Source organism: Triturus cristatus, chromosome 2_1, assembly GCF_964204655.1.
Source record: "Triturus cristatus chromosome 2_1, aTriCri1.1, whole genome shotgun sequence".
Lineage (NCBI taxonomy): Eukaryota > Metazoa > Chordata > Amphibia > Caudata > Salamandridae > Triturus > Triturus cristatus.
Window position 1 is genome coordinate 1090708100 of NC_140581.1, and position 16060 is coordinate 1090724159.

A 16060-nucleotide genomic window follows, 5' to 3' on the forward strand; every position below is an offset into this window, starting at 1 on the left:
TTAAAAGTACACAGTGGACAAAGTGGTGACAAAGGCAACTTCAGTCTGATTTATAGTTCAAATGAATAACACCAAAGATTTTTGGGGGGTTTGGTTCAAATTCTATCTAGTTGCATTTTTACATTTCTTTTCTGCCAATCATCATCCACATGCGTACGCTTAAGCTAGAAGTTCAAGGACGAGAGCAGATTAATTATAGTAGTGAGCACCTTCAAGAATCAGCTATTCCTATCTGTCACTCCCAGGAAAGATCATGCTGATGGGTAGGGCCATGTAATAAATAATTAGCAAACCAATTAAAGAGTGGACACAGTGATGCTACAGTGATAAATCTCCACTGAACCCAGGTTAGAAAAAGACCAGTTTAAAGATCTTCTCTAACTTTTTCTAAGGTATCCGCACGTTGTCACATCCATCAAGATTTGCACATACATAAAATGCCACTAAATCAAGATACGACTGCAAAGAATTCACAACATTGACAGTATCACTACAGAAAATACCACCACATCGAATAAACTAGGTTGAAGGGTAAATATGCTAAACCCAAGTGCAACCTTAGACCCTAAATAGTAGCCATCGCCTACACTAAATCTTCCTTTAACTCTCACTCTTAGCCCAGTCCAAAACCTGCGGCTTAGAACACTCCATACCCCAAATCTACTCCAAACACTATCCATTATCCATTAACCTAATACTAAAAGTGAGGCTAAGTCTATTGCTCAACTGGAATGCTGATTTGGAACTATTGGCAACATGGCGCTGGCAATCACGCTACTGGCTCTCCAGTCCCCTACTGGAGGACCTTTCTACTCTTTCTCTGGAAGGAACAATAATCACAAGTGACAGTTTTATTGCTGCCTGAAAGCTGAATTCACAAGAAGCTGTTTGTAAATTGTAAGTTATTGCTAATCACAGCATCCCCCGAAGGTCAGTGCCCCCCTCCCTAGGTCAGCGCCCAGTGCATCTGTACCGGTCACACTGCCCTAAAGCTGGCCCTGAGTGTGGGAAGTCATCTCGGGCCAATAGGGAAGAATCTTCCGAGCGTCTGACGTTTTTTCCTTCAATCCCCACTGTCAGTGCATGAGAAGACATGGCGCTATCTAAATGTTACTAAGCATCCATACAATTATTACCTCCCGGTGAGGGTCCCATAAAACCTGTGTACACCTACTCTGTAAGCTGTTCAGTGTTCCATTGTGTAACAATGGTCTGTTGAATAGAACTAAACTATTACCACACGTCCTGGTTAGATCAAGAGAATCAAGCTTCGAACAAACATTATTGATTCTAATATACTGCCTTTCTATTCTCACATTCTGAGCAAAGCATAGAGGAAATTTTCAAAATTACAATGAATTCATAGAATGTGAGAAAGGAAAGGAATACATTTTAAACAGCAGTTTTTGCAGTGATGATGAGTTTTAACATTTAAATCAGGAAAGTTCAGTACTTTCTAAAAATAAATTCATTTTTATTAAAATGAGAAAGAAAAGAAAGAATAAACTAGGCCTAACTGAGCCTAGCAGTAATAATAGGGGTGAAATGAGAGCTTTCTGCAAAAATAAAGCTACACATTAACAGTTTGCATGTTAAAGAAAGGTAAAATGGCTGGAATGCTGAACAATGCAAACATTCACCTGAAGTCACAAGAATCTGTGTTTAATTCATGTTTTTTTTGCTTACCATGCCACCCCAGTCTGGACTCAGCCATTTGCAAATCAGTCTTGTTCTTGTGCATCATGGGAACAGTCCAACCTGAACTGCCAAGCCAGATCCTTCCTGGACTAGTAACAAGCATCCTGGGACCGGTTTTGGGGCATCATCTCATATCAGCCAGGCTAGCTTGAATCCGCGTCTGGGCATACCCTTCCCACTTAGGAAACCCCGAAACCGGTACTAGGATGCTTGTTTCCAGTCCAGGGATGACCTGGCCTGACAGTTAGGCGGGACTGTTCCCATTGGGCGCAGGGTCAAGACAGATTTGGATATGGCTGGGTTTAAACTGGCATAGCATGGGGAGCAAAAAAGCAATTGATTTAGGCCCAGATCTCTGTACTGGGGTGAATATTTGACATTGTTCAACATTCTGTCCATCAATTGTTCTTTTTGCATGCGTATTGATGTAGTAATGGGGGACTAGTTGTGGGAATCATTGCGGTTTCTGAAGGGGACAATGACAAGCCCCGCATTGGGACTAAAGTCTGATGCAAGGTAGGGAGTGCTGCCACCCAGGTAAGGCAAGGGCTTTTCCCCCTGGTACAGGTTAGGACGAGGCTGGAGCCCCGTTCTCAGATTTGTATCCATACGTGGGTGTCAGCTCACGAAGCAATAACTCTTGCCAGCATTGGCAATGCGGCCATATCTCAGATCTTTAGTCTCCTCACTGGAGATGCTTTGAGGCATGGGCAAGGTGGGCACTGGCCCAGGGTCCCAGTTTGTCAGAGGGCTCCTTGATAGACACTACAGATTCTACAGGCAGTCCTGACCAGATGAACTTGATGATTCTTAAACATAGATTGTTTTAAATACTGATTTCCTTTAAAAATGTGTAATACTGGTAATCAGTAGGGGTTTATACAGACATTTTGCAGGACAATGTTGTGTTTGTGTTTTAACCATCATGCAACAACCATAAAAAGTTTTTTTTGATCAAAACTGGATCTCACATATGAGAAATGGGGATAGGGGCCTTACCGAAATTATTTGCAATAATATAAGTGAGTTGCTGCTGTATTGCACTCTTGAAAACACATATTACAGTCTTTAAATAGTAGATGGAAACACATTTAGAAGTTGGAGCAATGTGCCTGTGCGCTGGCGATGACCTGGCCAAAGAGAGAATGAAAAGGTTGTAATTGGATCATTAATTAAAATCTGTTCCGAACAGGGCCCCCCAAAATACATTTGGCCCAGGGCCCTGAAAATCCTTAAAATGTCCCTGCTTCTCATGGTGCAAGGCTGTGGTCCTGGTGGTTGCCCATTTGATCATGGCCTGAGTCCAGAGCTCTGTAGATGGGGTTGAGGGAGCTTCTAGTTCATGGTGATAGAACGCTTGGCTAGGAGGAGGGCAAGATCAAAGAAGCTCATAGCTGAAAAACTGCAGATCGACCTGGCGCGAGTTGAGGCCTGGGGCGCGAGTGAGGTCTTGGGTGCATGAATGCTCGTCAACCGGCCACCCTGCAGTTAAGACGACCCAGAGGTGCCACTAGTCATGGGGGGGTAAGCAATAATGTGCAATGCCAGTGGGGCTCCCACCCTTCCCCACCCAGCACCACCCTGCATCAAGTGAATGGCCGAACTAAGACCTGGAGCAGGCTGCGTCCATTAGGTGGCTCTGGGCCGCACTCAATCTGCCTGAAGAACGGAGCGTGCTTGTGAGCTCTGGTGCTGGATGGTAGCCGGCCAACATCTGGGTGTTGCCTGTGGGGCATACTGCTGGTGGCAGGCCATTTCCCCTCCGAGTGAGGACAATACCAGCCGTAGACTGCTGGAGGTAACTGGAGGTGGAAACCCTAGGAGCGCTTATCAGAGGCTTCCGCCCAGGCCTGTGATTATGGTGGGCATCCCGCCTGGCCTAGGAGTTTTCCCTCCCATTGTGGGAAACAACATGGAAGAGCAGATGGCCCGGCCCCTATGAGGGCCCTTGAGAGTCTTGTGAAGGGGCTCACTAGCAGATGTGACTGGCGTTGAGTGTTGCCGCCTGTAGACGGACACCAAGGCTGCATTACCTGGGCCTGAGTGACATCCACGGGCTGGGGCGAGTTATGAGATACAGCTTCACAAGTAAGGTACATGGGGTTATAAGCCGGCGAGCATGGGCTGACTAGAGGAAGACATTGCAAATTGCCTGGGACTGGGCCGTTGAAGGCCCGGGGCGACCCATCAATTGCAAGGTGAGAGAGCCCCTACGACGCCCCTTGGAGAGCTGCTGCAACCAACTCCCCATAAGAGAGCTTGCCACAACAATGCTGGAGGGGCAGAGACAGGAGCATACAGTCACCCGCAGAGGGACCCTGGCTAGCAAGTGGTGACACATTGGGGACGGGGAAAAGCTGAAAGGCCACTGGGTGTTTCTCAGCTCCTGGGATAACCTTGGCAGGCGGTGGCGAGTGCTCACTCCAATGCCATTAAGTCTCAGCCTCAATACCGGGGTCTACGATGATTGGGGAAAGAGGAGCCCGGTCTACCCAACAGAACAAGCTAGACAACTATACCCTCCCGAGAGACCTACCAGCAGACCATACCGAAGGATGGGATCCAGGGATGTGCCACAAGATGGAGAGTTCCCATGATCTGGGCCGATCTACGCAACATAGGGGACAAAGTTAAAGAGGTGAAAGACACCATTGTGACTTTGAAGGGTGAAACACAGACTTTAAAGATCCTAGTTGGGAGCCAGGCAATGGAAACAGAGGTGCAGCTGGAGGATTATGAGGGTTGTGTATGTCAGAATAATATAAGGATGGTGGGAGTTCCGGAAAGAGCAGAGGGCCCCAGTACATACCATATTATTGAAGACTTGATAACAAAAGTCCTCAAGTCACAAGGGCTATCCAACTTCTTTTCAGCCGAGCGGGCACACAGGGTGCCAGGCCCCTCCCCTGAGACCAGACTCAGTGCCTCAAGCTATCATCGCCCGTATCTTCAATTATAGGGACCTTGATGCCATAATAGCCCACCTCTGAAGTACGAAGGTGCAAGCATCAGCTTCTTCCCTGAATTTGCGCTCCAGGTCCAGTGGCTCAGCCGTAGCTTTGCCGGGGTGAAGAGAACACTGAACCAACGTGAACTGAAATATTCCATGATGTTCCTGGCAAAGTTGAGGGTGATGGCTGAGGGGAAGGTGTGGTATTTTGGCTCCCAAGACGATGCGTGGGAGTGGATAAAAAGGTGGAGACCGGCCAAAACTGCTGGGTGCGCCACTAGCTTAGACACCCACAAGGAACACAGAGAAACAGTGACCATTAGGGGACTGAGGACAGGAATGAAGAGCATCAATCTAAACCACACCTAAGGAAGTCACGCAACGAAACTGGGGAAGTGACAGAATGAAGCCGGGTGTTGTTCCTGTGGCTGCTGTCGGCATCAACTGGTGTTCACTTGAGACTTGGACCTTGCGTAGTCTGTAGGGCCCATGCACAAAGAGACACTGTCGATTCAGGAGATGCTGATGGCCCCAGTGGCCTCAGCACCAATGATGGTTTAACAGCATACACTCTTCTCAGTGTATTTGGGGCGTGGGAAGTAGGAACTGCGTAGATCACCAAACTCTATTAGAATAAAGTAATTTTGGGGCAACATGCGCTCTGCAATGTTGGTTGGGTGGCTTGTTTCAAGTCCACCATGCAGGGAGGGTTTGTTTTACAGTGGGCAAGTTTTATTTGTGTGTATTTGTGCTTAGTTATTGAGCTGGTTTTTCTGCTGACACTACTTCTATGCACCGACACACCAGGTCTTCCACGCCCCAGTAACTAGACCTTCCGACCAGGGATTATTCGTTCCTCTGAGGGTCCTGATAAAAGATTGGTTATGGGTATGATGTTGATGGGTACTGACATAAAATTCATGTCATGGAATGTTAATGGGTTGGGGGATAAGATTAAGAGGGGGTAGTGCTTCAATATCTCAAACGACATTCGTCAGACGTGGTGCTCCTACAGGAAACCCTCATATTAGGTAATACTTATAGACCATTGGATGGAAGGGGGTTGAAAATGGTGGCTCATGCGGGTTACACATCTGGGTCCAGAGGGGTGGCATATTAGTGAAATACTTATCCCCTCTTGATTCACCGCACCTGGGTGGACCCGCAGGTGAGGTATGTGGCCCTATCAGGTACGTGGGGGGGTCGGACACTAAATGTCAACTCTGTGTATGTGCCAGTGCACCTGAAACAAGCCACCTTCTCTGGTATTGGCACAGTACTGCTACACCTGCCGGAAGGTATTTTGCTTATAAGGAGAAAATATTCCCTTCGATCTCAGTGACGACTGAGAGTGGAGGCCCCAGAGACTACCAGGGAAAATTTTTGCCACCCTAGGGTTTGAGGATCTTTGGCGCACACACATATCAGATGAGTAACAATATACCATCCGGGGTGCATGGGAGTCTATTGTGGATAGACAACCTTCTTATGTAATGAGCCCAAACACAGTTTTACTCGGAGGTCTAAAACCTGGCTCGTGGAATCACCAACCACTCACCGGTATGGTTGAAATACATTTTGGACAGGTAGAGGATGGGGGTATGCTGCCAATCAATACTTGGTACTTGAAACAGGTGTTCAAACATAAGGGGTTGCTAGCTAGTACACTGCACTACTTTGCTGAAATTCTGCCCTTGGTTCAATCTGCTCAAACACTGTGGGAAGCATGCAAGACTTTAGTTAGGGGCCAGGCCACCTCCCTCATATTGGAGCACAAAAAAGAAAAAATAGAAAACTAGAGGACCTTGAGCATGAGGTAGTAACCCAGGAGCACCTCCTTCTGATACTAAATACCCCTGAAGTTAGGCACACACTATATAGCAAGAGCAGAGCAGAGCACTAGAGATGGCATCCCAGTTCTTGAAGTGCAGGATTTTGCCAAAAATTTGGCCTGGGCGGGGCCCTGCGGAGGGTACCTAGCCAGCACAGGATGAGCCTTTTCGATAGAAAAGAAGGGGGTGAGGTCCTAGAGTGCCAGGAGTTCTCTAAACAAGTCTCTGGGTGGTCCACCATGTTGAGTCATTCTCTGCCCTCCGGAAGACCCAACACTCTGATATTGATATCATGAGTCTGGCCCTCGGCATCCTCTTGTGATCCTCTAGGAAGTGCACTCTTTCAGTTAGATCCCAGAGTTGCTTCTGGAAGTCCATGGTATGGGGCTGGAGTTCGGCTAATGTCTTCTCGGACTGGGTGACTCGTTCTACAGGTTTTCTGTGGTCATCTCTCTGGAGATTTTATGTCCTCAGCCATTGCGTCAACCTACGCCTCTAGGTCTCGATTGCCTGAAGGATAGCGTCTAGCTTGTCAGGGGCTTGCAATGGGTTGCCAGAGTGAGTGGTAGCCATGGTTAGTGAAGGCATGTGGGCGCTCGGCTTAGAGAGGTCTTGAGTGCCTCACCATTAAGATTGATGGAGGTCAAGGGAGTCTGTGGTCCACCAGTTGGGCCCGCTTGCCGACGCACCAACACATAGCGGCCACATAGGGGTCAGGGCAGCATGAGCAGCCTGGTTCTGTGGTGTGTTCTGCCCATTGCTGATGGATATCCTGGTCCGATCAGAGAAGACGCTTGGAATCTCCCTGTGCGTGCTACCACAGGTCTAGGAGGGACCGTGCAGCGGCCCTAAGGTGCCATCCCACATCTTCCTTCTGGAAGAGGATGTGCCATGGGGAGCAGCAAATCGGTGTCCAGAGGGACCCCCGGGGGCAAGGCGATGGATAAAAGGGCCCTCAGAACCCAAAGCATCCCTTGGGAAGCAGCAGTCTTTGTTCGCCTCAAGCACTATGATGTATGGCAAGATGGGGGCGTCCTTTCAGGAGAGGTCAAACAATTTGGATGATTGTGGATGCCTCCCCTCCATTGAGCTGTTGGAGAGGCTGTTCGGTCGCTCTCCTGAGAATGGTTGCCCACCGGTTGTCCCCAGGCCTCCCCTCCCTCGCCAATCAAAGTCACCTGGCAGTCCCTGGTCCTCACCTGCAGCCACGGGTCCAGTCACTGGCAGCAATGTGTTGGCTCTGTGAGTCGCGCTGTTATTTACAGCCGTAGCTCCAGCGTGGGATCTCTGACATGCGACAGAGGCCTCATAGGCTACACCACAGGGATCAGCAATTCGCTGGGGTCCCCCCACAATCAGATCATGCTGTGCAGGCCCCTCAGGTGCTTCTCTTCATCCTCTGGCCAGGAATGGCATGCTGATCATCCAGTGGAGCTGATTAGTGGTGGATAGAGGAGATACCAGCCAGGAGCACTCAGTTTAGCCATCTGCCATGCTGGTTTCCCAAGCCATACAGCCCCAGCTCATGTAGAGCTCCTGATGTGAACAGTGGGACATATGAACAAGAAAATGCTGGAGAGCGGTGCAATGCCAAATTTGGCAGCACCACGCTCTGACATTTTCTAAATGCAGGGATGCGCCATATTTACAAAAATACGGAGCACTCCTGTGTTTTCCATAGCGCTGGTGCAAAAAAGCTGCGTAGCGCCAGCGCAGGCACCCTGCTGCCATGTGGCAAGAGTGCCTGCGCTGCAGGGACGATTGTTTATGTGCAGGAAGGGACACCTTTCTGCACATAAACAATCAATAATGGTGGTTTGCTCTTTCTAATTTCTCCTCTGATCGCCATTCTAAGACCAGGTATTACCTGGTCTTACTTTTTGGCCCTTCCCCAGCCTTGTAAATCTGGGGCACTGTCAAAAAGCGCTGGGCGTTCCTGTGGGACGCCCACAGCAACACCCATTGCCCGCCCCTTTGCCCTAGTGGACTGTGGCAGAAAGGGGCATATTTACAAGGTGGCGTTAAGCCATGTAAAGTGGCTTAGCACCACCTTGTAAATATGGGTAATGGCTCAAGACCACCGGAGCATCAAAAAAGTGATGCTCTGGTGGCAACATCCTGGAACCTTCCCAATCCGGGTTTCGCAGCAACCACAGCACCGAGACCGCCCTCATCGCCGCCACTGACGACATCCGGACCCTGATGGACAAAGTAGAAACAGCCGCCCTCATCCTCCTGGACCTATCAGCAGCCTTTGACACGGTCTTCCACCGCACCCTATCAGCACGCCTTCATGATGCCGGCATCCAAGAGAAGGCCCTGGCCTGGACCACATCCTTCCTCTCCGGCTGAACCCAGAGCATCCGCCTCCCACCCTTCCGCTCCAAGACCACCGAGATCATCTGCGGTTTCCCACAGGGATCCTCCCTCAGCCCGACGCTGTTCAATATCTACATGGCTCCTCTCGCCCACGTCGCACGACAACACAACCTCAACATCATCTCCTACGCTGACGACACCCAGCTGATCATATCCCTCACTGAAGACCCCTACACCTCCAAAGCTAACCTCCACAGAGGAATGAAGGCCGTAGCCGACTGGATGAAGGACAGCAGACTGAAGCTGAACTCAGATAAGACGGAGGTCCTCATTCTCGGACCCACCCCATCAGCCTGGGATGACTCTTGGTGGCCCACATCGCCAGGCACAGCCCCGGAACCCACGGACCACGCACGCAACCTGGGGGTCATCCTCGACTCCACTCTCTCCATGACCAGGCAAGTCAACGCCGTCTCCGCATCCTGCTTCAACACCCTCCGTATGCTCCACAGGATCTTCAAGTGGATCCCCCTCGACACGAGAAAAACCGTCACCCAGGCCCTCATCACCAACAGACTCGACTACGGGAACGCCCTCCACTCAGGAACTACAAACAAGCTTCTGAGACGACTCCAACGCATCCAGAACGCCTCGGCCCGACTCATCCTCGACGTCCCCCGCCACAGCCACATCACACTCCACCTGAGAGGCCTGCACTGGCTCCCCGTCAACAAAAGGATCACCTTCAAGCTCCTCATCCACGCACACAAAGCACTGCACAACACCGGACCCACCTACCTCAACAACCGACTCAGCTTCCACACCCCCACCCGAAGCCTCTGCTCAGCCAACCTCGCCCTCGCCACAGTCCCCCGCATCTGGAAAACCACCGGCGGCGGCAGATCCTTCTCCTACCTCGCCGCCAGGAACTGGAACACTCTCCCCACCATCCTACGACAGACCAAGGACCTGCTGGCCTTCAGAAGACTCCTCAAGAACTGGCTCTTCGACCAGTAGCACCTCCCCCTCCCCAGCGCCTTGAGACCCTCTCGGGTATGTAGAGCGCTTTACAAATGCATGATTGATTGATTGATTGAAAGGGGCTTGTAAATATGCCCCAGTGTTTCGTATGTGAGAAGGGTCACACAGTGATTTAAATTTGTATGTGTGGGAAATTCACTTTGTTTCCTTCAATTTTCATATTCGCTTGTACAAGGTTACAAAACAGTCCTAAAGTGTTGCTTCTTTTAATATTCACTCTCTCATCCCTTGTAAGGGAGTCACTATATGTGGTGCCATGGCATCACAACATAGCAGATCGCAGTACGTTTTTTTCCTTTTTTTATTAGACTGTGGCAACAGTATAATAAAATACGTTTTTGTAGGCTGGAGCATTTTGAAAACACTCGGATGCTTACTGAGACATCTGGGAGAGTCCCATTTTGAGGAGAGAGCATTTAATGTCAAAATGAACAATCCACCACAACATAAAATAAGCATGTCATTTAAACTATTACAGTCAGTAGCGTAACTAGTGTGTTATGGGCCCTTGTGCAAAAACACCCCACCCCCGCCTTCTGATTGAAGTATGAAATACAGAATAATCAAGGTTCATTGGGCCACTCAGGCTTCTGTGACTCTGGTGCCTCTGCACATGCTGAACTAATGGATGCTATGCCCCTGACTACAGTATTTGTATAAGAAACAAAAACATCTCCAGGCCCATGCTTTGCTCTTGGTAGAGTTCATCAGAAGATCGCAATCTACTCCTGATACAGGCCACCAGTCCTGGCAAAACCAAAACATTCAGAGACTCAGGCTGCTGTATTTTATTGAATAGGCACAATAGATAAGATCCCTGTCAGGGTTTGAAAGACTTTCTATTAGCCACAGTGTATGTCAATTGGACTAACCTAGCATTAACCATAGCAAGCAAGCACAATACATAAGCATGTAACATTACATATGCTAGCTCCCAGATAGGAAAAAGGCTGTACCCAAAGCCATGATAATTGCAATAATTTATTTCAAAACAGATTGACAAAAAGGTCATTACCTTCACAAAGGGGCCTTGAGGCTCCCCTCCATGTGATGCTCTGTTCAGACTGATAAGTAACACACTGCAGGGGTGTAACACAGGCCCCTGCAGCCCCTGTGGCGCTAGGGGCCCCCAACTCCCCAGGTGGCAACCAACCCTTCAAGGGTGCCCCACACCGTCCAAGGTCAATGAATGTATGGGAGACTTGGGGCCCCTCATCACATTCTGTGTGGGGGGCGCTTCATGTGGTGTTGCGCCTCTGATACCCTGCATGTTATTCCATTTTCTTTTTTATATACTCTTTTAAACTTTTAGCATGTCTTTTAACACAGTTCAATATGGTTATTCGTTTGAACAGGAAAAACAAACAGTGCAAGTGATTACGAATATCATAACAGAAGCAAACAAAATCTGCAAGGAATACAAAGAAACTGGAGCATGGAAGACACGACTCTGGTAATATGCAATGCTCTTAAATATTTTATCCCAGAACAGTTAGCAATTCAGAATATGCAGTTAGTTTAAATACTGTTACTGGCATTTGCTATTGGTAAACTGCGAATAAAAGATGTGTTTGTTGATACTGACAAATAATGCTAAATAGTGCAGCAATTTGCAAACTTTATGCCTCTGGCGCTGTGTTTACACATGTGGGTGTGATGGTTTGGTCGAGCATGTTGTTTGAGAAACGTGAATTATGGATGAAATTGTAAAGGGGGTCTTTAGATCAGATTGTTGGGTGGAAGGTGCTGTTGGGCGTTGTATAATTACCAGATGTGATATATTGGGGACCTGGAGAGTGCATGTGGTAAATTATGTCTGCTATGTACTAGTTGAGTGGTTGTGTGGTGTATCCTAAGTTTGGGTGATTATATCATGGCGATAGCAAACTCGTAGCTAAACCTCTGCCGCTTTGCATGTGTGTGAGGTGTTCTGTCAAGTAAGGTCTGTTGGTAGGTGGATTTGCAGACCAGACTAATGCAGGTTTGAGAATGATCACTACATAGCTAAAAATATGGCTTAGAAAACAGCATAAAACAAAGTAGGGTTTAGAACTAACAATGCAATGCGCAACAAAAACACACCTCAATGCACTGACGTAAATATATATTGACAAATAGGCACACTGATGAATGCATACACTGAGACATAAGCAGTGGTGGCTACAACGGAACGGGGACGGTGGGGCGGCGGTTGAAAAATAAAGATCACTTACCTGTGGACTGGTGCCGCCTCTCCTCCGTTCTCTTCTCTGACTACCGGCAGCACCGAAGCACACAGGCTCTCAGATTTCCCTAAGCCAATCACGATGCTGCTGTCACCAGCATGACAGCAGCATTGTGATTGGTCTGAGTGGCCTATTTGGCCACTCAGGCAGTGCCTGGGATGGTTCTCCACCTGGCTGCGTAACACAGCCATGTGGAGAAATGCTAAGTGCGCATGTCTGTTTGTCCAGCCTAAGACAGCCAGCCAAACTGTCATGCTCACTTATGGTGCACCAACCACTCCTCCTCCCTGTGACCCCTGCCCTGCCCCGCTCTAACCTGGACCCGTAGCCTGTGCTAAAAATAAAATGATAATAAGGTTGTGTTATCATCATTTAATTTTTCCTTTTTAAACACCGCCTTAGTGGAGAAGCCACCGCTGGACATAAGTCCATTTCACTCACAGAGGCAGGGCAAAAAGCATATTAGGGTATCAGCAACGCAACACAGCCCTCTACTTTCAATAAGACATAAGAGCTCTTCCTTGATCTGTAGTTTATTCTTTTGTGGCTCTGGGATATCTACTCACATTATTCTGTTTTATTAGTGTTGGCACTGTGCTTTTTATAATCAGCATGGCACTGCAACCCTTTCCTTATCTGGGCACTGTTTTTAAACAGTTCTGAGATGCCCGCTGAACAGATGTATAGTATGTTGTTTGGTTAATTGAGATTTGTTAAATGTATAGCTCATTCGTGGTCAGTTAATTTCAAAGTACACGTCAGATAAATATTTTTGTTGTCTGTTATGCGTATGTAAGGAATTTACCATCGTTTTGTTGGACCAGGGGTGTGTGGGGATCTGTTGTCCATTGTGTGGACTGTGCAGGTTGTTTTCTAGACAGGCATGTAGCTATGTTACAAAATGTGCAAGATGGTGGTTTGTTTGAACTGTTCTTTTCTTAATTATGTTGGTGTGGAGAGGAAAATGTGCTTTTCAGTTAGCAGCAATCAGGTCTGGACTGGGTACCTCAACCGGCCCTGTCAAAGTGCTCGGTCGGCCCCCCGGGGAGGTGGGAGGTGGGAGGGTGCGGCCGAGCTTTTTGCCAGGGCCGGTTTCGGACGATTTTGTTACAGTGGTCGATATTGCAACTGTTGCAGCCCAAAACCGGCCCCCACCCTGGCGGCTCACCAGGGAAATGCCCGGAACCCGCTATGGCCAGTCCAGCCCTGGCAGAAGTATGCTAACTACATGGCTTTGGTTCTCTGTTGTGTTCTCGATGGTGTCAGCAGTGTGCTAACTTTGGGCTTGAGAGGATTGACGTGGAATTCCACTGAAACATCATGGTGGGAAATGGTTTCAAGGGAATGTGATCATTTGATTGGCATCTGGAGCCTGGGCTGGAGATGATGGCTGGGATGATTCCCTTATAACCTGAATCGTATTAAACCTTCATTTAACTACTTCACACGCCTGCAACTCTCACATCAAGGGAGTAAAGTGCAAGTGGGGGGTATTGTCAGATTTTCTGATCCAATATGTGTAACAAAACTGTTTTAATAACGCTAAGCCTGGAGGCACCAGAGTGTGGAATCTCACGGAGATCAGAGACTGGTTGTGGTACAGTCAGTCTACTACTTGCAATGTTTTTTCTGTTTTGTGGGTGTGTGTCAGTATTAAAATGTCCCTCCCTACACCAATCCTCAAGTATTCCCTATTTTGTGGCCACACCCCTTTATCCCTCCAACACTTGCATTAATACGTATTCTGTGTCTATGGCGATCTGCACCACCTTGGCAGAGATCTCCACACAGGAAAGAGAGAAGAGTTGGATGTCTTCGGCCGTAGGTTTGCAAATAGCATCTTGTAGTGTATAAATAGTACTACTTTAGTGCTATTTTATGTACTAAAAATGCAGTATGTGATGTTGTGAGTTCTCTATAGGATCCACTGTAGTTCTCCTCTATGTTTGCCTAACTGTTGGGTGTAGGCCGCTTTTTCTTTGCATACGTTACTAAGTAACACGTTTGTTTTTGTGCCACATTATTATTTTAGAAATAGGCTGTACGTGTTTTTTGTTATTTAGCTCTCCTCTGCAGGGGATTCAGTCTGAACATCAGTTACAAGGTCGAACAAAACTATGCCCTGTTTTTGTCGGTCAATAACACACCTAACATATAGACATAACAAAGAGATCCAGCTGCTGGTTTTCAGAATGACACTTCTTATCTTATAAGCAACGACTTGCCATTTTGAAAACAGAGAGGAGAATTTCTTGCAGAGGAAAGAACCCTGAGACGAGTACTCCAGCCTTGCACAATCTGAGATGCAGACCAGCTAAAGGCAAATACCAGGTTTGGGGCTCTGCAGGACTTGTCATTGTGCACAGTCTACTGATAATGCTAATTACTCTGCTTGGTTGCACGTTTCCTAATTGCAGCACAGTTAGTACATGATAGAGTATGTTAGTTTCAATAAATATTGTACACTTTCCTCGGTCTCTCGGTTGTTTATTATGGACATGTATGAGTGAGAGAACGAAAAGTCATGACCTGTTACAGCGGTTCCCTGAGGGGACTAGAGTGTTTTGTTCTGGGCTGCCAACTTACCTGTTTCTCTGGGAAAGTTAAGAGGGCAGGTAAGGCACTATAAGCTCTTCAGGATTAGGGCCCACAGGTACTGATGTAGTATGGCGACTCAGTCCCTACATACTGATGTTCTGTGACCCCAGGCATAATTCTGTTTCCAAAACAGAATCGCTGCAACAGTGATTAGGCCCTGATGTGAACGAGCATCAAAAGAGGAACTGCCAGGACCTACAGTTGTCACAGAGAGGGTTGAAGGCAACTCACACTTTGCAAGTCGTAAAATAAAATTAGTGTTTGCTTTCTTCTGTAGGGCGATCATAATGTTTGCATCGCTTCATCCTAAAAGTGTAATCGGGACAGCACTGGAGTTTGCTGCAACCTATGAAAAGACTGCAGCAAAGTGTTGTGAATTACCTGAATGGACTTCTGACTGTTTTCTAGATGAGGTATTAATTTATATTAACCTTTCTGTGTGTATTTTTTTAATAGATCAGAAACTCTTAGCATGTATCAATTAATACTCAAACTGCACTAATACCAAAAACTTGATTGTGAACTTAAATGTGCCTTATTTGGAGCCCCTTATGGAGAGGCATAGTTCCATTTATTTTCAGTAGCACTACAAAGTTCATAATATGTTTTTCAATGTATCCATTATGGTTAACCCCTTCCATGCTCATGACGGAACGGTTCCGTCATGAGCGTCGGTTGAGCTGTGCTCATGACGGAACCGTTCCGTCATGAGCCCGCCCGCGCAAGAAACGGTCAGCACCGCGGCGGAATTCGCGCCGCATGGAAGGGGTTAAACCCTAATTTAGATGTTGTTGTATTAAGCAAACACTACAGAAAAATGGGTACTAGACGTTTTACAGCAATTGTGAACAATGAATCACCAGAAAAGGCACTGGATTGTCATTCAAGGTAGTAGCAAATTGTTGTGTAGTTCCTATATATCCCATACAGGATCTGCGTGTTTGGATAACATAAACTGTGGGTTTGGTGGCAGACTGATTCTGTGCACCCCCACCGGATATGTTAGCCTGTCTGTATCAGCTAGCTCACAGTGCCACTAGAGTGTCCTCTTAACGGGGAGAGAATAGTTATTGGCAACCTCAGAACATGACAACCCAGATCCCTCAGAATCGTGGAAACAATATACTATCTTTCGCTCAGTCACTCGTGTTTACTTAGTTTGTCTCAGAAAGATACACAGAATAAACAGTCTGAGCGTTTTCAATAAGTATTTATTAAACAGCTGTTATTCTAGTGTAGAATAGATGAGCTACAACAACCATTAGACAGTAGAAGGGATATATGATTAGCAATACTACAAAAGTAAAGGGATGGTATAGTTCTACCATCTTGCAGAAATCATGAATATATAAATGTACATAAAACACATGATAAAAAGTGCAACCTAAAAGTGGCTA

General features: G+C 47.3%; 1 protein-coding gene across 10 annotated transcripts in view; it reads left to right on the top strand.

The window, feature by feature from the left end:
* Positions 1-16060, top strand: part of LOC146866400 (vitamin D-binding protein-like) — a 666911-nt gene that overhangs the window by 633253 nt on the left and 17598 nt on the right. For all 10 annotated transcript variants that reach the window (XM_085636444.1, XM_085636422.1, XM_085636460.1 and 7 more), the window contains 2 exons: positions 11196-11293; positions 14941-15076. In XM_085636444.1, the coding sequence (XP_085492570.1) occupies positions 11196-11293; positions 14941-15076 (234 nt within the window). The remainder of the gene's footprint in view (positions 1-11195; positions 11294-14940; positions 15077-16060) is intronic.